The 23,763-nt window shown below is 64.0% G+C and overlaps 4 protein-coding genes and 1 long non-coding RNA gene across 8 annotated transcripts; 2 read left to right on the forward strand and 3 right to left on the reverse strand.

Moving 5' to 3' along the window:
- Positions 1 to 974: 974 nt before the first annotated feature.
- Positions 975 to 6,011, reverse strand: LOC141988418 (sulfotransferase 1A1-like). 2 transcript variants are annotated; one of them, XM_074954193.1, is made up of 9 exons: positions 5,958 to 6,011; positions 5,697 to 5,784; positions 3,724 to 3,872; positions 3,500 to 3,625; positions 2,453 to 2,550; positions 2,147 to 2,273; positions 1,866 to 1,960; positions 1,327 to 1,507; positions 975 to 1,122 (listed from the first exon to the last, which is right to left on the reverse strand). In XM_074954193.1, the coding sequence occupies exons 2-9, from the start codon at positions 5,729 to 5,731 to the stop codon at positions 1,010 to 1,012; spliced, it is 924 nt and encodes a 307-aa protein (XP_074810294.1). In that variant the 5' UTR covers positions 5,732 to 5,784; positions 5,958 to 6,011; the 3' UTR covers positions 975 to 1,009. The 2 variants fall into 2 exon arrangements, with proteins under 2 accessions (XP_074810294.1, XP_074810295.1); XM_074954194.1 differs by lacking the exons at positions 5,697 to 5,784; positions 5,958 to 6,011 and adding an exon at positions 4,626 to 4,747.
- SLX1A (SLX1 homolog A, structure-specific endonuclease subunit) lies at positions 5,183 to 8,226 on the reverse strand. The gene is made up of 7 exons (XM_074954195.1): positions 8,073 to 8,226; positions 7,441 to 7,621; positions 6,872 to 6,923; positions 6,262 to 6,609; positions 5,958 to 6,088; positions 5,697 to 5,784; positions 5,183 to 5,349 (listed from the first exon to the last, which is right to left on the reverse strand). Exons 2-7 carry the CDS (start codon positions 7,611 to 7,613, stop codon positions 5,320 to 5,322), a joined length of 822 nt encoding a protein of 273 aa, XP_074810296.1. The 5' UTR covers positions 7,614 to 7,621; positions 8,073 to 8,226; the 3' UTR covers positions 5,183 to 5,319.
- BOLA2B (bolA family member 2B) lies at positions 6,833 to 9,516 on the forward strand. Of its 3 annotated transcripts, XM_074954197.1 has the most exons (5): positions 6,924 to 6,942; positions 7,468 to 7,577; positions 8,173 to 8,473; positions 8,967 to 9,064; positions 9,330 to 9,516. In XM_074954197.1, exons 3-5 carry the CDS (start codon positions 8,396 to 8,398, stop codon positions 9,433 to 9,435), a joined length of 282 nt encoding a protein of 93 aa, XP_074810298.1. In that variant the 5' UTR covers positions 6,924 to 6,942; positions 7,468 to 7,577; positions 8,173 to 8,395; the 3' UTR covers positions 9,436 to 9,516. The 3 variants fall into 3 exon arrangements, with proteins under 3 accessions (XP_074810300.1, XP_074810298.1, XP_074810297.1); XM_074954199.1 differs by lacking the exon at positions 7,468 to 7,577 and having other exon boundaries at positions 6,833 to 6,942; XM_074954196.1 differs by lacking the exons at positions 6,924 to 6,942; positions 7,468 to 7,577 and having other exon boundaries at positions 8,036 to 8,473.
- Positions 9,517 to 10,130: 614 nt separating this feature from the next.
- CORO1A (coronin 1A) lies at positions 10,131 to 23,554 on the reverse strand. Its single transcript, XM_074954200.1, has 11 exons — positions 23,534 to 23,554; positions 22,636 to 22,838; positions 15,132 to 15,254; positions 14,584 to 14,713; positions 14,119 to 14,300; positions 13,860 to 13,979; positions 12,423 to 12,527; positions 12,164 to 12,309; positions 11,039 to 11,096; positions 10,678 to 10,890; positions 10,131 to 10,482 (listed from the first exon to the last, which is right to left on the reverse strand). The coding sequence occupies exons 2-11, from the start codon at positions 22,831 to 22,833 to the stop codon at positions 10,384 to 10,386; spliced, it is 1,374 nt and encodes a 457-aa protein (XP_074810301.1). The 5' UTR covers positions 22,834 to 22,838; positions 23,534 to 23,554; the 3' UTR covers positions 10,131 to 10,383.
- Positions 15,109 to 19,523, forward strand: LOC141988424 (uncharacterized). The gene is made up of 2 exons (XR_012639755.1): positions 15,109 to 16,378; positions 18,008 to 19,523. It is a non-coding gene; the product is annotated as an uncharacterized LOC141988424 (long non-coding RNA).
- Positions 23,555 to 23,763: the final 209 nt, after the last annotated feature.

Below are 23,763 nucleotides of genomic sequence, written 5' to 3' on the forward strand. Positions count from 1 at the left end.
CTGCGGCCCCTGGCAGGCCCCTCCCCACCACCCACCATGGGGGGGTCTCTGCCCCTCCTTTCCCCAGGGGCCATGTGGGATTGGCAGGGGGGCATGTCAGCAGCATGCCAGGCCCCAGCTCTCCCCCTAGGGTGGGAGGCACGGGCGTGGAAGGGGGCTGTGGCTGGGAGTCACAGAGGCCTCTGGCTTTATTGGGGGGATCCCCAATCTAATGGGGGGTCTGTACCGTTACCTCCCAGCCCCGGGGTGAGCTGAACAGCTGATTACACAAACATCCTGGCTGTGTGACTTTCCCCCTCCCCGCACCCCTACCCTGCCCCCCAGGCCCCACACCCTGTCCCACAGCTCCCCGTACCCTGCCCGCACAGCTCCTGCCTCTCTGCCCCCCACCCATACCCTGCCCCCCAGTGCCATGCCCCCACCACTCCCCAGAGCCCTGCCCCCCTCCGCCCCAGCACTTACAGAGCCAGCCCCGCACCCTGTCACCCACTGGCTGCCTTATTGACCCAGTCTAGGGTTTGTTCATTAACTACCCCCAGCCTGGCCCTTTGCCCCGCTGCCCGGACGCCTGGATTCTGGGTGGCTCCTCGCCCAGCCTGGCCAGGGAGTGGGTGCGATTCCTGGTGTCAGGGGCTGGAGGGTTATTTATTGTTCTGGGCCCAGTGTAGGATGTGGGAGAAAACCCAGGTGTCCGGGCTCTAATCCCTCGGCCTCACTCCCCTCCTGGATGGGATGTGGGGGCGGATTATGCAAGAGGCTCTGGCAGGGGGGCAAGTGGAACTGGAGTCAGATCCCTACAGCAGAGCGGGGATGGGATGGGGGGGGCTGAGAACCAGAGAAAGGTTCCCCCCCACAGCACCCGTCCCCACAACCAGCACCCCTTCCCCTCCCCGCAGCGCTCCCTGCTCGGAGAGGCTGGGGCTGCAGTGAACCACACGCAGATCAGAGCAGGTAACTCAGGTTTATCTCTCTGCAGTGGGGTGGGGGGGGTGATGTGGGGCAGGGGGGCTCAGATCTCCATCCGGAAGCTCAGGTCGGTTCCCTCCATTTGCCTCTCGTAGTCAGCGTCAAATCGCTCATTCTGCGCCACCGTGAACTGGTTCTTCCAGTCGCCCGTCACACCTGGGGGGCAGGAGAGTGCGGTCACTGCGCCCCCCTGGCACCCTGCCGTGCTCCCGCCGAGCCCCCCATGCCATGCCCCCTGGTTCTCTGCCCCCCACTGAGCCCCCACCCCATGCCCCCTGGCACCTCACCGAGCCCACCCCACTCCCCACAGCACCGCGACCCCCGCTGGGCCCCACTCCTTGCCCCCTGGCGCCCCCGTACCCTTGCGCATGAAGGGCGAGATGCTGTGGTCCATGACGCTGGTGGGGATGGTTTTGTAGTTGGCCATGAAGTTCTGCTTCATCTCGCTGAACGAGGTGTGCTGGGCGATCGCCTCCACCAGCCCCTCGGATGGGGGGCGCCCCAGGAACTCCAGCACCTTCCGGATCTCGCGCCGGGGGTCCTGGGCGGGACGGGGGTCAGAGCCAGTGGGGTGCGCCGGAGGGCTGGGGGGAGGGGAACCTTGGGGGGTGGGTCAGATCTGGAGACATGGGGCTGTCTGGTGGGGGCCGGGGACAGGAAGGAGGGAGGGGCAGTGGGGGGGCCGGGGACAGGAAGGAGGGGGGGCCGTCGGGCGGTGGGGCCGGGGACAGGAAGGGGGGGGGCAGTGGGGGGGCCGGGAACAGGAAGGAGGGGGGCCGTCGGGGAGGCCGGGGACAGGAAGGAGGGGCAGTTGGGCGGTGGGGCCGGGGACAGGAAGGAGGAAGGGGCAGTGGGGGGGCCGGGGACAGGAAGGAGGGGGGCCGTCGGGGGGGGCTCACCTCTTTCATGTCCTCGTACAACAGGTAGAGCATTCGGTGCTCCCGTCTCTTCTCCCACCAGCCCCGGACGTGCTGGTGCCAGGACCCGAACGACACTGGGGGAGGGCAGACGGCTCAGAGACCCCCAGGCCCCTCACATGCCCCGCTGAGGGTCCCCCGAGCCAGGCAGTCCCCCCCTGCCCCCCGGGGATCCCCCAGGCCCCCTGCGCCAGCCAGTCTGTGCCCTGGGGGCAGGTCTGACCAGCGCCCCCGGAGGAGGTCAGCCCCTGCTCGCGCCCCACCTCTGCCGGCCAGGAAGTCGGCCAGGAAGTGGTCCCAGGAGCCGGGGTCCGGGTGCACCTTCGCCATCTGGTAGAAGTAATAGTAGGACACGGCCACGTCCTTGGGGTTCCTGGCCATGTAGATCATCTGGAGGGGGTGGGGACACGGGGTCAGGGTCTGACCGCCCCTTCCCCCCCACAGCTGAGACCTCAGACCTCCTCTCCCCACACCACAACCCCCCACACACCCCACCTGCGCTCAGCTGCTAATCAGAGCCCCAGCTGGCGCCCCCAACGGTAACCCCGGCCCCACACCCCGAGGCTCACCTTACAGTCCTGCTCCCAGAACGACTCCGGCAGCAGCTGCACCGGGAGATGGGTCTTCACCAGCCGCCGGGATGGCCTCTTCTGGAGCAGCTCCAGCCCTGGGGGGCACAGGGCAGGGGTGAGCCAGGAGCCCCCCCACAGCCAGTGCCCCCCTGCCACAGAGCCCCCTGCTGGGAGAGGCCGGGCTGGAGTAGCCGGGACCTAGACAAACTGGAGGATTGGGCCAAAAGAAATCTGATGAGGTTCAACAAGGACAAGTGCAGAGTCCTGCACTTAGGACGGAAGAACCCAATGCACCGCGACAGACTAGGGACCGAATGGCTCAGCAGCAGTTCTGCGGAAAAGGACCTAGGGGTGACAGTGGACGAGAAGCTGGATATGAGTCAGCAGTGTGCCCTTGTTGCCAAGAAGGCCAATGGCATTTTGGGATGTATAAGTAGGGGCATTGCCAGAAGATTGTGATCGTTCCCCTCTATTCGACACTGGTGAGGCCTCATCTGGAGTACTGTGTCCAGTTTGGGGCCCCACACTACAAGAAGGATGTGGAGAAATTGGAGAGAGTCCAGCGAAGGGCAACAAAAATGATGAGGGGGCTGGAACACATGACTTATGAGGAGAGGCTGAGGGAACTGGGATTGTTTAGTCTGCAGAAGAGAAGAACGAGGGGGGATTTGATAGCTGCTTTTAACTCCCTGAAGGCGGGTTCCAAAGAGGATGGATCTAGACTGTTCTCAGTGGTGGCAGATGACAGGACAAGGAGCAATGGTCTCTAGTTGCAGTGGGGGAGGTCTAGGTTGGATATCAGGAAACAGTATTTCACTGGGAGGGTGGGGAAGCACTGGATTGGGTTCCCTAGGGCGGTGGTGGAATCTCCTTCCTTAGAGGCGTTTAAGGTCAGGCTTGACAACGCCTTGGCTGGGATGATTTAGTTGGGGTCGGTCCTGCTCTGGGCAGGGGGTGTCGATATTCTAGGATTGTATGAGCTCCCCCCACAGCCAGCGCCCTGCCCCCTCCCCACAGCACCCCCAGGAGCCAAGTCTGCGTTACCAGTGGGGACCCCAGGAACAGCAAACTCCAGGAAGGGGACTCGCATGTAGATGGCGTCTCGCTTGCATTTCTCTGTGTCTCCATCATTGTAGATCATGTCGACGATCTCACTGATCCAGGTGGTACCTGCAGGGGACAGGCAGGCTAAGCTAGCCGGAGCTGCAGGTCAGGAGTGAGGGGCACCAGGGCACGGAGGGGCTATGGGGCAGGTTGGAGGCACTCACCAGATTTGGGGTACGTGGAGATCAGTAGATCATCCGGCTGCGCCTGGAATCCCTCCACCTCCCCCCAGTTCTCAGCGAAGTATTTGATCATGGGGACTCCCCGGATGGGGATCAAGGCTGGGCGCGGAGTCTCCTCGGCTGGCTGCATCCTGGGAGAGAAAGGGTTAAAGAGGAGTTCGACACCCTGGAGATCACCCCGCCCCACACACGCACATCTGGAGCCCAGGGCTGGGGGGGCTGCGGGTCGGGAGTGAGGGGCACCGGCAGGGCTGGGCTAGCAGGGGGCTGAGGGTCAGGAGTGGGGGGCACCGGCAGAGCTGGGGGGGCAGGGCCTCGGGGGTCTGCGGGTCGGGAGTGAGGGGCACCAGCGGAGCTGGGGGGGGCAGGGCTGGGGTAGCAGGGGCTGCGGGTCGGGAGTGAGGGGCACCAGCAGGGCTGGGGGGCAGGGCTGGAAGGGGGCTGCAGGTTGGGAGTGAGGGGCACCGGCAGGGCTGGGGGAGCTCAGGGCTGGGCTGGCAGGGGGCTGAGGGTCAGGAGTGGGGGGCACCGGCAGAGGTGGGGGGGGCAGGGCTCAGGGGGCTGCGGGTCGGGAGTGGGGGGCACCGGCGCGCGGGGGGACGGGGGGGCGAGTTGTGAAAGTTTCTGGCAGCAAAGGGAGAAGTTGGTGGCTCCGGGACATTCCTGGGGGCAGGGTCCAGACGCGGTTGGGGGGGGATTAAGGGGCCGGGGGGGGGACACATGCGGCTGCCCCTTTCTTTAGGGGGGCAGGCGGGTCCCCTCAGGAGAAGGGCTTGTTCTCGGGCCCCGCGTCCCATCCCTCTGCCCGACCTGGGGGCCCCGGACACCTGGGTCCCTTCTCCTGCCTGGGGGGGCCCGGAGGAGCAGCCCCCTCCCCCACTCACTTGCTCGGGGCTCGGCGGCGGGGTCCGGGGAAGCGCGGCGCGGGGCCGGCCGGGTTTTATCGGCGGAGCCAGGGGCGGGCGGGGCGTGGAGAGGGGCCAGGAGGGGGCTGCTTCCCACCGCCATGGGGCCGCGGGCGGACGACTGGGTCCCACCCCGTGTTCATCTCTCTCTGGTTCCCCTCCCCCTTCCCCAGCGCTCAGGGGCAACGTCCCCAGACGCCTGGGTCCTCTTCCCCATCCCTGTTCCCCCCGCCCCCGGCCGCCTGGGTCCCCTTCCCCACCCTTGTTTCCCCCCAGCCCCGGGTCCCCTCCCCCCCGCCGGTGTCAGGGGCTGCAGGTTGCTCGGGTCACACAGTCCAGGAGCTCGCTGGGTGGGGGAGCGGTCCCTGCCCCCCCAGCAGCTCACCCCCCTCCGGGCTTCAGGCGGCAGTTGAGGGGAGGGGGCAGGGAAAGGTTCCAGGATCCTCCCCCAAAGCCTGGGGCCCTTCCCCTGCCTGTCCTTGTCCCCACCCCAGACTCCCTCCCCGGACACCTGGGTCCCCCGTGTCAGGCACAGCCCGGACTCGAATCTCCTGGGATTTTTTATTTCATGTAAGTTCATAATTATCCCCTGGGCCCCCCAGCGATCCAGGAGTGGGCGGGACCACCGGCCCTTTGCCCCGCCCCTCCAGCGCAGGCTCCTCCCCTCGGGTCTTCAGCTCCTCAGCTCCTCTGTCCAGTGTCCCTGTGGGTGGGAGGGAGTCAGGGGGGAGGGGGCTTCCCTGTGAAGGGGGTGGGGACAGGTGAGGGGGCGGGGCTTGGCTGCCTCAGAAAGGGGCGGGGACAAAGCAGGGAGGAGTTTAGCAGCAAGAGACTGTGAAAGGGGAGGGGAGAGAATGGGGGCGGGGCTTACCTGCAAGAGGGGGCGTGGACAGGGCAGGGCTTAGCAGCCAAAGGGCAGGCACAGGGAAGGGGGTGGGCTTAAAGGCAAGAGGGGCGGCCCAATAGGCTCGCCCACACAATGGGCGGGGCTCTTGTGCCAAAGGGGAACACGCCATGGGTGGAGCTTAGCAGCACGTGGGCGGGGCTTACCTGGGAGGAGGCAGGGACTTCTTCCAGGTCACCATAGCAACCCTGGTGGTAGCGAATCAGGTCGCCCCACAGGAGGAGGTTCTTGCAGCTGCAACAGAAAATGGGGGGGGGGGGGGCCTTCACCATGGGAATTGGGTCGCCAACGCAACATGCTGGGGATGTTGCCCATAGCAACTGCGTCCCATCCCCGCCCTCCCTGGAGATCCGCCCCTCCCCCAGGGAGCCCCCACTCGTCCCTTGGCTCCGCTGGGGGCCCCATACCCTGGGCAGCGCCCCTCCACGGGCAGGAACTGCTGCGGCTCCTCCCGCAGGAACTCCCGCGCCAGGCAGGCGGGGTGGGCGGCCAGGGGGCATCCGGGGTGGAAGCAGCGCAGGGGAGGGTCGTCCACGTCCTGCAGGGGGGAAGACAGACAGTCGTGGGGGAGGGTATAGCCCCTCCACTCTAATCACTAGCCCCCACTCCCCACCCCCGCTCCCCTGAGCTGGGAGAGAACCCAGGAGTCCAGGGTCCCAGCCTCCCCCTCCCCTCCTAGAGAGCCCAGGTGTCCAGGAACCCCCAACCTACCCGGAGTCTCTTCAGGCAGAGGGTGCAGCGCTGGGTCTGGGCCGCCTGCCCCGGCGGAGGGCCGGGTTCTTCCTGGCCCCGGTCCCCGCGCCCCCCGGCGGGGCCCAGCGCCCGGACCGGCCCGAAGGCCAGGGGCATGTGCAGGGGGGGCTGGAGGGCGGGGGGGAAGTCCTGGCGGTACTCCTGCTCCAGCCAGCGCACAGTGAGGGGCAGGCGGCACCAGGGGGCCACACGAAGCATGTGGGCCAGAACCCGCAGGTGGAAATTGAAGCGGGTCTCCCGGCGGGCGCGGCGGCTCACGTGGGAGAGACGGCGAGACGTGTGGGGGTGCTGCCAGGCCCACTCGAACTGGGGGGCAGAGAGACAGCGGAGTTAGAGAGCGGGGGCTGCGGGTCAGGAGTGAGGGGCACCGGCAGGGCTGGGCTAGAAGGGGGCTGCAGGTCGGGAGTGAGGGGCACCGGCAGAGCAGGGGGGGGCAGGGGCTGCGGGTCGGGAGTGGGGGGCACCGGCAGAGCGGGGGGGGCAGGGGCTGCGGGTCGGGAGTGGGGGGCACCAGCAGAGCGGGGGGGACAGGGGCTGCGGGTCGGGAGTGGGGGGCACCGGCAGGTACCCGCAGAGCAGCCACGTCGGAGGGGAAGCCGTGGACGATCAGCACCATCTCCCTGCAAGGAGAGAACCCAGGTCAGCCAGCGCTCCCAGCATGCCCCGCTCCTACCAGCGCTCCCAGCATGCCCCGCTCCTACCAGCGCTGTGCTCCCAGCATGCCCCGCTCCCCCCAGCGCTCCCAGCATGCCCCACTCCCCCCAGCGCTCCCAGCATGCCCCACTCCCCCCGCTCCGTGCTCCCAGCATGCCCCGCTCTGGGCCAGCCAGCGCTCCCAACATGCCCCGCTCCCCGCACTCCCAGCTTGCCCTGCTCCCCCCGCCCCAGGCCGACCACCACTCCCAGCATGCCTCGCTCCCTCCCGACCCGCGCTCCCAGCATGCCCCGCTCCCCCTGCTCCCAGCATGCTCCCGCTCCGGGCCAGCCAGCACTCCCAGCATGCCCCGCTCCCCCCGCCCCAGGCCCACCACCACTCCCAGCAAGCCCTTGTCTGCTGTTCAGGTTTGCACGAGTGCGTGGCATGCTGGGATTACCCCCCCCCCCAAGCGTGGCATGCTGGGATCCCCCCAGGGTTACCAGGGCCCACGCCCACTGGTCTTCCAGGCCCCACCGCGGCGCTTGCCGGCGTTGTGCTGCCCGATGCGGCGCTGGGGGGCCACGGTGAAGCCGACGTAGACGCGGCCCCGGTACCGGGGGTTGGTGCAGAACAGCAGGTAGACGCCGAAGAACCCTCGCGGCTCCGCTCCCATGGCCGGGCCTGGGGAGAGGGGGCGGGAAAGGTCATGGCCGGCCAGCCCCACTTCCCAGCTCGCGCCGGGTCTCCCCCAGCGCCCCCATCTCCCAGCATGCTCTAGGTCCCCCACTTCCCAGCATGCCCCGGGTCTCCCCCAGTGCCCCCATCTCCCAGCATGCTCCAGGTCCCCCACTTCCCAGCATGCCCCGGGTCTCCCCCATCTCCCAGCATGCCCCAGGTCTCCCCCCAGTGCCCCCATCTCCCAGCATGCCCCGGGTCTCCCCCAGTGCCCCCATCTCCCAGCATGCTCCAGGTCCCCCACTTCCCAGCATGCCCCGGGTCTCCCCGAGGTGCCCCCATCTCCCAGCATGCCCCAGGTCCCCCCCCCGCACCCCCCAATCTCCCAGCATGCTCCGGTCTCCCCCCTCCCGTGTCCCCCGTCTCCCAGCATGCCCCGGGGCCCCTCCCATCCTGCCTTCAGTCTCAGCTCCTGCCGCCAGCGCCCGAGGCCAGCCCGGGAAGAGGCGCCAGGCGCCTCCCTCTGATTGGTGCCTTTGGGCGGTGTCGCTTCCCAGGATGGACCTTATTGGCCACCTCGCGGGAAGCCCGCCCCCCAGCCCAACTCTGATTGGAGGAGCTGGGGCGAGTGGCGCATTGGGGCGGGACCTGAGGCGGACGTGAGGAGAGGACTAGAGGCGGAAGTGGCGGCCCCAGAGGCGGAAGTGAGGAGAGGACTAGAGGCGGAAGTGGCGGCCCCAGAGGCGGAAGTGGGTGGGGTCCAGCGCCTTGCGGAGCGGGATGGAGGCGGCCGGGCCGGCTCTGAGCGCGGAGACCCTCCGGGGGCGGCTGCTGCGGGGGCTGGAGGCGGAGCACGTGGTGAGCTCCCCCCCCCGCAGCCCGCCAAATACCCCCTAGGCCCCTCCCCCGCGCGGTGCCGGCTCTGACCCCCGGGGGGGGGGATCAAATCCGGGGCCTGGTGTCGGGGGTCCCTGTTGGGGGAGGGGCAGGTGGGGTCGATCTGGGGCGGGGGGGGCGGGAGCTGGTGTCGGGGTCCCTGTTGGGGGAGGGGCAGGTGGGGTCGATCTGGGGCGGGGGGGGCGGGAGCTGGTGTCGGGGTCCCTGTTGGGGGAGGGGCAGGTGGGGTCGATCTGGGGCGGGGGGGGCGGGAGCTGGTGTCGGGGTCCCTGTTGGGGGAGGGGCAGGTGGGGTCGATCTGGGGCGGGGGGGGGCGGGAGCTGGTGTCGGGGTCCCTGTTGGGGGAGGGGCAGGTAGGGGTCAATCTGGGGCTGGTGTTGGAGGGGGTCCCTGGGTGCCCGGGTTGGATCGGGGGGGTTTGAGGGTCACCCCCCCTCATGTCTCTCCCCCCCAGGAAGTCGAGGACACGACCCCGAGCCGCTGCTCCACCAGCTTCAAGGTCCTGGTCGTCTCGTCCCGGTTCCGGGGGAAGCCCCTGCTCCAGCGACACCGGTGAGCCCGGGGCCCCATCCCGGGGGCCCCTTCCCTGTCCCGAGAGCCCCGGGGCCTCTGGCCCTGCCGACCCTGGGCTCCGGTCTCCCCCTCACAGTCTGGGGGCTGACCCCACCCTGCCTCCCCCACAGGGACCCCCACCCTGCCGGTGCGGTTGGGGGGAGCTCTGGGGCGTGGCCCATTAACCTGCCCTCCAGCCCCGGGCCCAGCCTCCCCGTCGCTGACCCCCGGGCTCCTGGCCTGGCGCTGACCCCCCTCCCCACAGGCTGGTGAACGAGCTGCTGGTGGAGGAGCTGAAGCACATTCACGCCTTCGAGCAGCGCACGCTGACCCCCGAGCAGTGGGAGAAGGAGCGGGGGGGGCTGCAGTGAGCCCCCCCCGGCCCCGGAGCAAGACGGAGCTGGGACCCCGCGCCCCACGGAGCTGAGAGATCGGCCGCAATAAAGGATTATGGGCAACAAACTAGTGTCTGACTGGTGCCCCCCACTTGCGACCCGCCAGCCCAGCCCTGCCCCCCCAGTCCTGCCGGTGCCCCTCACTCCCCACCTGGAGCCGTACCCAGTATTCCCAGCCAGCCGGCGGGTGGGGGAGGTGCCTCGCTGGGGCATTTCAGGTTATGAATTGGGAGGGGGGCAATTGAACCCTTTGTGGTTTTAACAATTCCTTGGTTTGATGCGTCCTGCAAAGCTGCCATCAGTAGCCTTCCGAGTCAAGACCTGTCCCGCGTGGGGGGCGTTCCCGTTTCCCCTGAGGTCTGACCTCCCATGTCTCCCTGTCTCCGCCATGGGCGGGGGGGTCTCGGCCACGCCCCACCCCCAGCACAAAGCAGGGCAGAGGTGCTATTTACAAAGTTTATTGGTAGAACCGTTCACAGCAGAAAGACACTGGTGCCCGTCCCCTCCCCTGGGGTCCCCCCCCCGTTCCACCATATCCCCCCCGTTACTCCCCTCACCCCAATGACTTAAACAATGAAGGTAAAAAAGATAAAAGCTTCTCTGTACAGGGCGGGAGGGATCCGGCCTCCCAGAGAGGGAAGGGAGGGGAGGGTACGGGGGAGGGGAGCTCTGGTTCTGGAAGGGAAGGGGGATTATAGGGGCATTGGAGGGTTAATTTGGCAGGACCTGGCCCCCCATAAAGGTGTAGTGGGGGGGGCTTGGCCATGGCAGATGCTGGGGCGGTGGGAAGCGCCGCTTGCTGGCAGCCAGGGGGGCAGAAGGAGGCTCCAGCTGTCAAAGCTTGCGGGGGGCAGGGGAGTTCCAGTGCCATGGGGCAGCCCTGAGTTGGACAGAAGGTTGTGGGGGGACAGAGGCTCCCCCCGGCTATTTGGCAGCCTGAGTCTCCAGCACCGCGATGCGTCGCTCCTGCTCTGCCACCCTCGCCTGCAGCTGCCGCACGTCCTCAGTCAACTTCTCCAGCGCCTGGGGAGGGGGAGAGCTCGTGGGGTGCCCCTCGCTCCCGGCCCACAGCCCCTGCCAGCCCAGCCCTGCCCCCACCCCCAGCTCTGCCGGTGCCCCTCACTCCCGACCCGCAGCCCCTGCTGGCCCAGCCCTGCCCCCCCAGCTCCGCCGGTGCCCCTCACTCCCGACCCGCAGTTGCCCCCCCCCCCATCTCACCCCAGGGCTGGCCCCATCGGGGCAAGGCTGGCTCCGGCGCGGCTCCAGGATGCTCTTGTTGACTTTGAACTCGCGGCTCTTGGGTGGGACGTATCCATCCTTCAGGGAGATGAGCAGGGGGCCGGCGTCCTTGCCCCCGAACCATTCTTCTGCCGTCAGCGCGGGGTCGGGCCCGACCGTGTCAGGGTACAGGTCCTCCTGGAACAGATCTGACTGCGGGAGGAGAGAGCCAGCATGGGACCCAGGCGTCCATGCTCCCAGCCCCTCCCCAAGCCAAGATAGAACCTAGGTATCAGGGCTCCTCTCCCCTACCCGAGCTGGGATAGAACCCAGGCGTCCGAGCTCCCAGCCCCCGGCTCACCTTGCGGGGCACCGTCATGGCAATGGGCTCACATCTGCGCTCGTGGAGTTTGTAGAATCTGAAATGCGGAGGGAAGGGGGGTTCAGGGAGGTGGGAGGCAGTGGGGGGGGTCTCTTGGGATCCCGGCAGTGGAGAGGATTGGGGGGCTGAATGGTGTGGTTAGATGTTTGGCTGTGTTGTCTCCCTGACTGCCGCCGCAGCCCTGTGCAGACAGCCGGCACACAGACCTCGAGTGAACCGCCCAATGACCACAAGATCTGTTAAGGGACGAAGGCACCTGGCCAGGTTTATTGTCAACGAGGCAGGTACTAGGATCCCGCAGACTCTACTGGACCAATAATACAAGTGTGCCCGTAACAATGGACCTGCTCAGTGAACGGCAGGACTTTCCGTTCCCCCCTCTGCCAGCCAGAGACTCTCCATTTTATACATCAACACAAACCAGTTACGTAGGGGCCCCCACCCATCGCTCTGTCCTCCTGCCCTGGGGGGGTCAGCGTGTCCCTGTTCTCTTTGGTGTTCGGGTCCCACCGGTCTGGGATGGGGGCGCGAGTGTCATGTGCCCAGCACCTCTCAGGAGGGTTTCCCGCAGCCTGGCTCTGCTCTGAGCCTTGCTTGAGCCCAGGGTTATGTCTCAGGGTCGCTTCCTACCACAAGGGCACTGCTGTGCAGCGCGGGGGGAAGGGGTTATGGGGGGGGCTGAGGAGGATTTGGGGGCACTGGAGGAGGCTGGGGATTGTGGGGGTTCAGGGGGGCTTCTGGGGTCGATGGGGAATTGGGAGGTTTCAGGGAGGGTTGGTGGCTGGGGAGGTTTGGGGGGGTTTTGGAGTTCAAGGGGGATTTTGTGGGGTTCAGGGATTGTTGGGAGTCTGGAGGGCCGAGGGAGGTTTTGGGGGGCTGGGGGGAATTCAGGTATCCAAAGGGAGGCTGGGGTTCCGAGGGGGTTTTGGGGGGGTGGGGGGATTTAGGTGTCTGAAGAGAAGCTGGGGGGTTTTGGGGAGACTCAGGGGGGATTCAGGTGTCCGAAGGGGGGCGGGGGGGTTTGGGGGAGACTTGGAGGGATTCAGGTGTCCCAAGGGGGGTGGGGGGTCCGAGAGGGTTTGGGGGGGTGGGGGTCCCCTGTACCTGGCGATCTCGCACTTGCTGACGTCCAGGCCCCGCTTGGGCATCCAGCCGCCCCCGCGCTGGGACTCCTTGGAGCTGAAGATGGAGAGGAAGTGCAGGTAGGGGGCCTCAGGCGTCACCTCAAAGTAGCGGATGGAGCTGTCGCCCTGCGTGGGGGACAGATGGGGCGGTCAGTGGGGGGGAGCCGGGGAGCCCCCCCCAGGACCCCCAAGCTCCTGTCCCCAGTGGGCTCCCCCAGACGCCTGGGTCCTGCACTGACCTTGCCGCAGAGGTAGACCATGCTGGTGTCGGGGTCGTAGTGGGGGACCAGCACCCCGCTGCTCGTGTCCAGCTCCTGCAGGTTCATGGGCTCCTCCAGGTGCGCCTGGTGTGGGGAGAGACCAGGGGGTCAGGGGGTGGCGGGGGCAGGGTCCCTCTCAGAGTCCCACAGCGCCACCTGCTGCTCACGTGGGGAGGGGCTAGGGGAGAAGTAGGTGGGTGGGGCTAGAAGGCAGGGTTGGGGGCAGGGTTTCTCCCTGAGTTCCGCATCGCTTGCTGGGGGGGGGGTGAGAAGGGATCCCTCCAGGCCCCATGGGAGGGAGTGTGAGGAAGGCTCCCACGGGGTCCCAGGGGGGCAGGGTCTCCCCGGGTCCCTGGGGGGCGGGGATCTCCCAGGGTCCCAGGGGGCGGGGGTCTCCGAGGGACCCACGGGGGCGGGGTCCCAGGGGGGCGGGGTCCCTGGGGGGTGGGGTCCCAGGGGGCGGGGGTCCCTCCCCGGGTCCCGGGGGGGCGGGGTCCTGAGGGGTGGGGGTCTCCCCGGGTCCCAGGGCGGCGGGGTCCATGGGGGCGGGGTCTCCCCGGGTCCCTGGGGGGCGGGATCCCGGGGGGTGGGGGATCTCCCCGGGTCCCAGGGCGGCGGGGTCCCTGGGGGGCGGGATCCCGGGGGGTGGGGGGTCTCCCCGGGTCCCAGGGGGCGGGGGTCTCCGAGGGATCCAGGGGGGCGGGGTCTCACCGGGTCCCAGGGGGGCGGGGTCCCGAGGGGTGGGGGGTCTCCGAGGGACCCAGGGGGGTGGGGTCCCTGGGGGGCGGGATCCCGAGGGGTGGGGGTCTCCCGGGTCCCAGGGGGGCGGGGTCCCGAGGGGTGGGGGTCTCCCCGGGTCCCAGGGCGGCGGGGTCCCTGGGGGGCGGGATCCCGGGGGGTGGGGTCCCTCCCCGGGTCCCAGGGGGGCGGGGTCCCAGGGGGCGGGGGTCTCCGAGGGACCCGGGGGGCGGGGGGTCTCCCGGGTCCCAGGGGGGCGGGGTCCCGAGGGGTGGGGGTCTCCCCGGGTCCCAGGGCGGCGGGGTCCATGGGGGCGGGGTCTCCCCGGGTCCCTGGGGGGCGGGATCCCGGGGGGTGGGGGATCTCCCCGGGTCCCAGGGCGGCGGGGTCCATGGGGGCGGGGTCTCCCCGGGTCGCTGGGGGGCGGGATCCCGGGGGGTGGGGGGTCTCCCGGGTCCCAGGGGGGCGGGGTCCCGAGGGGTGGGGGTCTCCCGGGTCCCATGGGGGCGGGGTCTCCCCGGGTCCCTGGGGGGCGGGATCCCGGGGGGTGGGGGATCTCCCGGGTCCCAGGGCGGCGGGGTCCATGGGGGGCGGGATCCCGGGGGGTGGGGGGTCTCCCAGGTCCCAGGGGGGCGGGGTCCCGAGGGGTGGGGGTCTCCCAGGGGGGCGGGGTCTCACCGGGTCCCACAGCGCCACCTGGCGCTCGCTCATGCGGCTGAAGCCCGTGGTGAGGATCTTGCCGTCGGCCAGCAGGACAGCGCGGACCGGCCGGGAGCCCTCGTGGGGGCTGGCCTTTTCCTGTGGGGAGACGGGGTCAGAGAGACAGGGAACCCCCCGCGGCCCCGCCCCCGCACCCCCCTAGCCCCAGGCCATAGCCATCTCCTCGGCCCACCGCCCCACAGCCCCGCCCCACCCCGCGGCCCCGCCCCGCACTCACGGCGAGCAGGCGGCCGGAGCGGGGCTCGATCACGCGCACCCGGCGGTCCCGGCAGGTGGTGCAGAGGCGGGAGCCGTCGCGGCTCCAGGCCACGCTGTGGATGACGTCGGGGTGCAGGTCCCGCAGCTCCACCAGCGCCCGGCCCGAGCCCACGTCCCACAGCAGCACGGCGTTGTCACAGCCTGGGGGGGGCGGGGAGGGTCAGCGGGGGGGAGCGGGGGGGCAGGGAGGAGGGTCAGCGGGGGGGAGCGGGGGGGGGGCGGGGAGGAGGGGGGAGGAGGGTCAGCGGGGGGGAGCGGGGGGGGCAGGGAGGAGGGTCAGCGGGGGGGAGCGGGGGGGGCAGGGAGGAGGGGGGGAGGAGGGTCAGCGGGGGGGAGCGGGGGGGGCAGGGAGGAGGGGGGGAGGAGGGTGAGCGGGGGGGGCAGGGGGGAGGGAGGGGGGGCGCCCCCCAGCCCCTGGCAGTACCTGCGCTCAGCAGCACGTTCTGGGCCGTGGGGTGCCAGGCCACGATGCCGACGCGCTTCGAGTGCCCCTCCAGCGTGACCAGCGGCTCCGTCAGGGGTCGCACGAGCCCCCCGTCCGGTATCTCCCACACCTGCGGGGAGACAGCGGGGTCACCCCGGCCCCACACGCTCCGGGGGGGAGCGGCCTGGGGCCTTCGGATCAAACCCCCTCCCACGCTCACCATGACGGTGCAGCCCCGGGCCCCCCCCCCCCGCTCGCCATGACGGTGCAGCCCCGGCCCCCCCCCCCGCTCGCCATGACGGTGCAGCCCCGGGCCCCCCCCCCCGCTCGCCATGACGGTGCAGCCCCGGGCCCCCCCCACGCTCACCATGACGGTGCAGCCCCGGGCCCCCCCCCCACGCTCACCATGACGGTGCAGCCCCGGGCCCCCCCCCCCGCTCGCCATGACGGTGCAGCCCCGGGCCCCCCCACGCTCACCATGACGGTGCAGCCCCGGGCCCCCCCACGCTCACCATGACGGTGCAGCCCCGGGCCCCCCCCACGCTCACCATGACGGTGCAGTCCTCAGAGCCGCTGGCGATGACGTTGTCGTTGTGTGGGCACCACTCGATGTCCAGCACCGGGGCCGTGTGCCCGCACACCAGGGGCTGCGACTTGTCCAGGCGCCCGGTCTGCCGGGAGAAGAGCTGAGTTAGGACCCAGGCGTCCAAGATCCCCCTCAAACCACTGCACCCCATTACTCCCCTTCAGTGATTTCCCTACACCCCCCCCTGAATTTCCCCAACGCCACCCCCAGTTTTGTGAACTAGTTACATGCCTATTTAGTGACTGTTTGGAAATTTGAATTGAAATGGAAACATGAATACACCCTTTAAAAGCATACACAGTGTACGATAAACGACGTCTAGCTGGCAAAGTATCGTAGATGTGAGAAGTGGGAACACAGACTAGCTTCCTTGTCCAGCTGTTCATGGCCACGTCGGTGCCTCCATGTCGGCGATGTTGGCGGATCTAATCGTTTCAAATGACGATTTGTGAGCAGAGTCGAAAGGAGCTCTCCCTGACAGCCAGTGACAGGCTGGGGGGAAAGGCTCCAGGACCAGGTTGTATTTACATCCACACCTCACCTACCCAGGTAGCCAGCAAACAGAGCTGTCTTGCCCGAGCGATAGATTTGGGCTGGGGTTCGGTTACAAATCACTTGAATGGGCGGGAGGGGATGAAATGTTGTTGTTCTTATTGTCGGAGTAAAGGGCAGTAGAACGGGACTTAGGGCATGGCGAGAGAGGGTGGGGACGGGTGTTTTGCTTGATGGTCTTGTCTAGTCACAAGTACGATTGGACCTGCCCCTCTCCACTGTTTAAAGACAGAACTGATCAGGCTCCATAGAGAGTCTTCTGTTAAGTGACCACTGCAGCTGAAATCACTGAGAATCAGGTCTAAGTGCTCAGGCCGGCGGTGGGACAGGGTTTCTTGGCAGAGACGGCCCAGTCTGCACTCGCAGCGAGGTTCCCCCCCCACCCCCGAGAGCTCGGCTGAAATCACAGAGAGCCGGTGGGACCTCAAGAGACCGACTCGCAGAGGTCTCAGGGGCAGGTGGCAGCGGAAGGTGACGGCGCAGGGCCATCGGCAACCGAGCGACGGAGTGAACAGTGGCACAACGAACAGCTGTGGCCAGAGCGAACTGTGAGCAGCTGGAGGAACGAGCAAGGGGCCTTCTTGCCCCCACCTGGGAGGTGAACTCACGTGAAAGCACCTCTGAACTCTGAGTCTCCACTGACCAAGGACAACACCAGTGAGTGGGGTGCAGTGGAGGGGAAAGTGAGGGGCACATTAAATAAACATTGGTTGGACTATATTTTAGTGACTTTGCTCCAGAATGCTAGATTTGTGACTGGGAATGGAAACTTATAGACATATGATTCCTAGTAGGCCAAGATTTTTAAAATGCATTATTTGCCAAGGTTTTTATCTCACCTTGTTGCTATCTCGAGAGGTCGTCATGTTGGGGAGTTTCTGTACTAAACATTTTTATTATTATAATTAATTTTTATATAAGAGCGGCCATACTGGGTCAGACCAATGGTCCATCTAGCCCAGTGTCCTGTCTTCCAACAGTGGCCAAAGCCAGAGGCCCCAGGGGGAATGAACAGACCAGGGAATCATCAAGTGACCCATCCCCTGTCGCCCATTCCCAGCCTCTGGCGAACAGGCTAGGGACACGCAGAGCATGGTTTTGCATCCCTCCCCGTCCTGGCTAATAGCCACTGATGGACCTGTCCTCCAGGAATTTATCTAGTTCTTTTTTTAATCCTGTTATAGTTTTGGTCTTCACAGCATCCCCTGGCAAAGAGCTCCATGGGTTGACTTTATGTTGTGGGAAGAAATACTTCCTTTTGGTTTTTTAAAACCTGCTGCCTCTTAATTTCATTGGGTGACCCCTAGTTCATCTGTTACAAGAAGGAGTAAATAACACTTCCTGATTCACTCTCTCCACACCCGTCACGATTTTATAGACCTCGATCCTACCCCCCCTTAGTCATCTCTTTTCTAAGATGAAAATTCCCAGTCATCTTAATCTCTCCTCCTGTTTCACACCCCTAATCATTTCAGTTGCCCATCTCTGAACCTTCTCCAATTCCAATAGATCTTTTTTGGGATGGGGTGACCAGATCTGCCCGCAGTGTTCAAGGTGTGCACGTACCATGGATTAATATAGAGGCAATATGATATTTTCTGTCTTATCATCTCTCCCTTTCCTAATGGTTCCCAACATTCTGTTCGCTTTGTTGACGGCTGCTGCACGTTGCATGGATGTTTGCAGAGAACTCTCCACACTGACGCCAAGATCTGTTTCTGGAGTGGTAACAGCTCATTCAGACCCATCATTGTATATGTAGAGTTGGGATTACATTTTCCAATGTGCATCACTTTGCATTTATCAACATTGAATTTCATCTGCCATTTTGTTGCCCAGTTTTGAGAGATCCTTTCGTAGCTCTTCGCAGTCTGCCTGGGACTTACCTATCTTGAGTAGTTTTGTATCATCTGCAAATTTTTCCACTTCACTGTTTATCCCTTTTTCCAGATCATTTATGAATATGTTGAACACTAATGGTCCCAGTACCGACCCCTCGGGGACACTACTATTTATCTCTCTGCATTCTGAAAACTGATAATTTATTTCTACCCTTTGTTTCCTGTCTTTTAACGAGTCACTGATCCATGAGAGGACTTCCCTGTTATCCCATGATGGCTTAATTTTCAAAAGTCAATTTAATTTAAATACATTTTTTTTAATTTATATTTTTTTAGAAATCTAGACCTGTTATGTGTGTTGGTGTATTTTGCATGATCCTTATGTTAAATTTGCATTATCCTAACAAAACATTTAATTTATTCATCTCTCTTTTATACGTTGCAGGTCAAAGTGAAAATGAAAAGACAAAAAACAATACAACAATTTTTCCACGCGAAGGCCTCAAAAACTAACCAAGGTGAAGAACACGTCAAGAACCAAGAACATCTCAACGTGTCGTCTGAAGGGTCAAGTGGTGGATCTACATCCGACCAGCCCAAATACAGCTGCCTACTGAAGAAACAGTCTCCAAAACCTAAAGGCAGTTCCCGATGTTTGTCGGTCAAAGTGTTCCCATTTATTGAAGTTACAAAAGATGGCTACTGGTGCACCTCTTGCAAAAAAACTTACGAAGAAGGAAAGCTTCCCAATGCTATCATTGGTAAAGGTGGAGGAGCTTGGTTTGTCAGGCCGATCAGCAAAGCCAATGCTGACAAACTACGTGAAAAGGCAGCCTCTGGACTGCATCAACATGCAGAAAGCCTCATAAGCCACTTTCAAAGCCAATTTTAGACGTACTTAATGAGGCTGTTAAGAATGCTGGAGACACAACACCGTTCATGGGAACAAACAGGGCCGTGGCATCATCCTTTCTATGTAAGCAAGAGATACCGCACGCTGCAGACTGGAGGCCAGTGTTAAGTGCATGGTCACTTGTTCATCCTGAAGTTGGACACTGGTTCCGAACAAGACCAGCAAATGCTTCTGCAAGAAACTCACTGACTGGCTAGATGCATGCGGTGCAACAGTGAAAGACTCAATGGTTAAAAAAGTGAAGACCTCTCTCACCGCATTCCAAACATTTGCATACCTGGCTGACGAATGCACCGATGCAAATGGGCATCAAGTATTAAGTCACTGTGTACGTTATCTGGATGTCAGGGGTAGGCCAGTACATGCATTTCTAGATGTTCAAGTTATAGAAGACACATCGGCTGCATCTGTGACAACCCACATCTTAGAAGAGTTAAAGGCTCGTCAGTGGGCCCCCAAACAGATGCTGCTTGTGCATTTGACGGAGCTGCAAACGTCTCTGGAAGACACGGTGGAGCACAAGTTTTGCTCAGAGAAAAGTGTAACCCTAGTCTCGCCTGTACACACGGCAGAGGCCATCTACTCCAGCTAGCGCCAGTACGAGCTGCAGACTCTTCAAAAGACATTTGAAAAGCTATACATTTAATGTCTTCATTATATTCTTTTTTCAGCAAGAGTCCAAAAAGACTGAATATCTTGGAAAGTACAGAAGATACACTGGGACTGAAGTTCAAATTAGTCCAACTTGGGAAAACCCTCTGGCTTTCTCATGAGCGATCCTTGGCTGTTGTCTTAAAATTACTCCAGCCATGATTACTGGCTTTGGAAAGTACCTACCAAGATGGGATGGAGCTAAGTAGTGAGGCTGGTGGATTACTTTTGCTACCACGTTCAGAGCAGACTATCGCCGTTCTCTCTCTCGTAAGCCAAGCCTACTGTTGAAACCACTGGGGTCATGAACCAACGCCGTCCAGGCATCTGCTGCAACAGAAGTAGATCTCTGTCCAACAAGAGAAGCTACATTTGGATCAATCCGAGAGCTCGCCATTGAAAAAGTACTGGAAGAAGCAAAGACGTCAGTCCAGAAGTTGACTACTGAAGGCATTTATATCGAATCCTTAAGTGAAGAGGACAAGAAGTGTTTGTTAAGACAACTGAAAAAGTGCACAGGCTTGATTTTTAAAAATCTACAACAGCGACTTCTAGATTCTACTCACCCTCTACGTAGCTTTTACAGATCCCTGTCCTACAAAACACCGACCGTTGAGTGGAGTGCAGAGGTGAAAGTAAGCCGGTACGCCCCGGTACGGTGCACCAGTAAGAGCCGGTGCGCCGTACCAGGACCGGCTTTCCCAGAGGGCAATTTAAAGCCCTGGGGTAGCGGCGGCAGGGCTGCGGCAGGGATTTAAAGGGCCGGGGAGGTAGCAGCGGCTGGAGCCCCGGGGCCCTTTAAATCCCTGATGGAGCCTGGCCACCACTACCCCAGGGCTTGGGCAGCAGGGCCCAGGCGGGGATTTAAAGGGCTCGGGGTTCCGGCAGCCGCTACCACAGCGGAGCCCCAGGCCCTTTAAAGCTCTGCCAGAGCCCAGAGCCCTGGGGTAGCAGTGGCAGCTGGGAGCCCCCAGGGCTCCTCAGTGATTTAAAGGGCCTGGGGCTTGGCTGCGGTAGTGTCAGCTGGAGCCCTGGGCCCTTTAAATCGCCCCCGAGCCCCGGCTGGTAGTTGGGAGGGGGAGGGGGGTTTAAAGGGCCCCAGGCTCCCAGCCGCCACGACTGCAGCTGGAGGCCTGGCCCTTTAAATCAAGATTTAAAGGGCCCGGGGATGTAAGGCCACGCCCCCTGCTCAGGTCTCTGGCACAGGGGTAAGTCCTCTGACTTACTTTCACCCCTGGTGGAGTGAGGCAGGACCAGCCACGGGGCTGCCATGTGCTCAGGACAGAAGAGAGAATTTGAACGCAGGGTGGAATATCACACGACGAATGGATGAAGATTTGACTTCAGCTTCTGTATCATCACTCGCGGCCCGACCCGGTCGTTGAGCTCTGTTTCCTGGCTGAAAGAAGCAGGAACTCCTCTCTTGCAGCCCCAGCCACAAGGGCGACAGCCAAGCGCTCTTTTTCACCACGGACTGGAGCTTTGTGCTCTGAAAGGCGTCGCCTTCTGCCTGGTCGCGGGAAGGAACCAACGAGCCTCGCAGCTGAAGGACTGCAAGGACCGGGCACACGAGAAGCCTCCAAAGAGGAACGCACGGCATTCAAGAAGTTCATTAGCAGAGTTGTGCAAAATGGTACCAAGAAACCAGGAAGGATGTCGACGTCGTGCTTCAGAGGAGGCTTGAGTAGCCAACTCTCATTTGTGTGATGATTTTAAAACATGAGTTAAATCTAATGAAATGGTCATGAAACATTTTCAGTTTTTACTCTGGTGCCATACAGCCCCCCTTCACCCTCACGGTCTCACCCCTCATCGGCCCTGACACTCCCCCCCGTAAATTCAAACACACACCCCCCGGGCCAATTTCAATTCCTGGGGAAACCACTGCTCCCCTCCCCGGGCCGGGCTGGGGAGAGAACCCAGGTGTCCTGGCTCCTGACTGCAGTTACATGCTTTTCCCACCAGACGGTGCAATAGAAGCTTCACCCTTTGCACTCGGAAGAGCGCGATTCTCCCCTTTGCTGCCCCTCCCTGCCCCCCCCCCGGGAGCTTTCCTCCCCCCCACCCCGGTCAGGGGGTGAAGCCCTGAGACTCCCTGAATATCTGTGGGGCGGCTGGGAGTCAGGGTTGGGGCAGGTGAAGAGTGGGGTGCAATGCTTAGAACAGGGGGCCTGGGAGTCAGGACTCCTGGGTTCTCTCTGGGCTCTGGGAGGGGAGTGGGAGTTGGAGGGTTAGAGCGGGGGGGGTTGGGAGCCAGGACTCCTGGGTTCTCTCCAGGCTCGGGGAGGGGTGGTGTTAAGTGTTTGTGGGGGGGTGTGGTGGCTCCCCCCATGGCCCCAGGGGAGTTTCCCAGGGTGGGGGGACGGGTGTCTGGTTGTGTCTGTCTTGCGACACTGCTCCCAGCCCCAGTGCCCCAGACATGCCCATAAAAGGCGACATGAGGCCTACCGCTGCCGTGGGGCAGGAAACGCGGTGAGAACACAGCCCGGTCTGGTAGCAGGGCCGGCCGCTCCTTCAGCACAGGGGGCTCCGGGGTCCTTCCTAAGCTCCCACCCATGTGCCAGGACTCCTGAATCCCTACTTGGCTCTTCCCTGACCCCACTCCCACCCAGACTCCTGGGTCCCTCCTCCCCCCTCATTGACAGCCCCGACCTCACTGCATGCCACACCCACTGAGCACAGAATCCCCCTCCCAGCTCCCCCCATCATCCCCCTGAGTAGCGAGGTGGGACCCACAAATATGGCAGTCCCAGAAAAAAGTTACCCAGGGATTGAGGAATGATGGGAAATTCCCGAACGGCCAAGGCAGTGCAGGGCTCAAGGGGTTAAAACCACAGACATTGTGTCTGTGGAAGGGGAGCCAGGGCTGGGCTGCAGGTCAGGAATGGGGGGCACCGGCAGGGCTGGGGGAGGGGCTCTCTCTGTTCTCCGTGTTTCTGCGCCCATCACGATGGAGTCACAAGACGGCACATCCTGGGTCCCTCCAAGGCCTCATCCTGCCACCCCCTTCCCCCAGGCCAGGGAAGGACACAGGGCCCTTTATCCCACTGCTGCCCCTCACTCCCGACCTGCAGCCCCCTGCTAGCCCAGCGCTGCCCCCCCAGCCCTGCCGGTGCCCCTCACTCCCGACCCGCAGCCCCTGCCAGCCCAGTCCTGCCCCCCACCCCCCCGCTCCCCTTCTTAGGTAATGTTCTAGCTCTCCCCATCTGTCTGTGTTTCCGGGGGGGGGTTGTGAAACCGCCAAACAGGCAGATCTTGACTTTTTTGCCTTAAATGGCTCCAAATTTGAACTTGGGGCGGAAGCAGGCATGTAAAAGGGGAAGTGGGTTTGGGGAGGCGAGGGGGGCAGGTCTGAGACAGCTCAGCCCTCCCGCAGTCCAACCGGGGCTTGCGTGGCAAGGTGGGGGGGGGTCGTGTCAGGTCACAGCTGGATCCCCAGTGCAATGCCGAGTAGCAGGGGCTGCGGGAGTGAGGGGCGCTGGCCGGGCTGGGGGGGTGGGCGGAGTTACCTTGGCCAGCGGCAGCACCATGAAGGCCCCTCCCCCACTGGCCTCCACGATCATGGCCAGGAATTTGGGGTTCACGGAGCAGAAGCTGCTGTCCCAGGTGGTCTGCGAGATCCGCACGTCGTCGTAGCACTGGTCAGCCTTCGCCGGCTGCCCGAAGACATGGCGGAACTTGCTGCTGCGCACGACTTTCCGGCTCATGGCGGCTGGGGAGAGACGCCGGGGTCAGCGGTGCCCCTCACTCCCGACCGCAGCCCCTGCCGGCCCACCCCTGGGCTCCCCTCCCCCAGCTCAGCTGGTGCCCCTGTTCTATCTGTCTCCGTGCCCCCCGCCCCCTGGGTTACCTCATGAGACCTCCTTTCCCAGCTGTCCCCGGAGAGCCCCTCTCCAGCACTGGAGGAGGTGGGGGGACAGGATACAGCCCCCCCGCCCCAGTAATCCCCTCGGCTGAGTCCCCTCCCCATGCCCCAGGTAGCTGTCTCCACCATCACCCTGCCTGCCCCTCCCAGCCAGCTGCAAACCTCTTCACAGCTCAATATGTGCGTCCCCAGGGCTCTGCAGGGAGCCGGGTTGGGAGTAAGAGACACATAGTGCAGAGAGGGGAAGGGGCCGGCCAAGATAACCCAGAAGTCCTGGCTCCTGGCCCCCTCCTAGAGCCCAAGATAGAACCCAGGAGTCCTGGCTCTCCAAGATAGAACCCAGGAGTCCTGGCTCCCGGCCCCCTCCTCGAGCCCGAGATAGAACCCAGGAGTCCTGGCTCCTGGCCCCCTCCTAGAGCCCGAGATAGAACCCAGGAGTCCTGGCTCTCCAAAAGATAGAACCCAGGAGTCCTGGCTCCCGGCCCCCTCCTTGAGCCCGAGATAGAACCCAGGAGTCCTGGCTCCCAGCCCCCTGCTCTCACCGGCTCCAGATGCTCTGGTGTCACAATGAATCCGGAGGCTGCAGCTCGAGCGTTTTAACGGCCTGTCACAGCTTGGAGGGGGTGGCGCCTTAAAGGGCCAGCACGCCACAGGTGGGGCGGGGCCTTGGACACCCCCGCTTCCACCTCCCCCATCTGGGGCCCCGGGGCCAGCTTGCCCTGGGAAGAGGGGAGCAGGGTTGGAAATAAGGTGTAGGGGATGCAGCTGTAAG

This window comes from Natator depressus, chromosome 6, assembly GCF_965152275.1.
Source record: "Natator depressus isolate rNatDep1 chromosome 6, rNatDep2.hap1, whole genome shotgun sequence".
In the NCBI taxonomy this organism is placed as follows: domain Eukaryota; kingdom Metazoa; phylum Chordata; order Testudines; family Cheloniidae; genus Natator; species Natator depressus.

Excerpts from the sequence above, each read along its gene's own strand:
- LOC141988418 (XM_074954193.1), bottom strand. The coding sequence starts at position 5,731 with ATGGTGACCTGGAAGAAGTCCCTGCCTCCTCCCAG. Across the intron at positions 2,274-2,452 it reads TCTGGGAGCAGGACTGTAAG|ATGATCTACATGGCCAGGAA; the intron begins GTGAGCCTCGGG and ends CACCCCCTCCAG. Across the intron at positions 1,123-1,326 it reads CTCGCCCTTCATGCGCAAGG|GTGTGACGGGCGACTGGAAG; the intron begins GTACGGGGGCGC and ends CCTGCCCCCCAG.
- SLX1A (XM_074954195.1), bottom strand. The coding sequence starts at position 7,613 with ATGGGAGCGGAGCCGCGAGGGTTCTTCGGCGTCTACCTGCTGTTCTGC. Across the intron at positions 6,610-6,871 it reads CCGACGTGGCTGCTCTGCGG|TTCGAGTGGGCCTGGCAGCA; the intron begins GTACCTGCCGGT and ends TCTGCCCCCCAG. Across the intron at positions 5,785-5,957 it reads GTGGAGGGGCGCTGCCCAGG|CTGCAAGAACCTCCTCCTGT; the intron begins GTATGGGGCCCC and ends TTTCTGTTGCAG.
- BOLA2B (XM_074954199.1), top strand. The coding sequence starts at position 8,396 with ATGGAGGCGGCCGGGCCGGCTCTGAGCGCGGAGACCCTCCGGGGGCGG. Across the intron at positions 8,474-8,966 it reads GGCTGGAGGCGGAGCACGTG|GAAGTCGAGGACACGACCCC; the intron begins GTGAGCTCCCCC and ends TCTCCCCCCCAG. Across the intron at positions 9,065-9,329 it reads CCCCTGCTCCAGCGACACCG|GCTGGTGAACGAGCTGCTGG; the intron begins GTGAGCCCGGGG and ends CCCTCCCCACAG.
- CORO1A (XM_074954200.1), bottom strand. The coding sequence starts at position 22,833 with ATGAGCCGGAAAGTCGTGCGCAGCAGCAAGTTCCGCCATGTCTTCGGG. Across the intron at positions 13,980-14,118 it reads GCTCCGGCCGCCTGCTCGCC|GAAAAGGCCAGCCCCCACGA; the intron begins GTGAGTGCGGGG and ends GTCTCCCCACAG. Across the intron at positions 10,483-10,677 it reads CCGATGGGGCCAGCCCTGGG|GCGCTGGAGAAGTTGACTGA; the intron begins GTGAGATGGGGG and ends CCCCCTCCCCAG.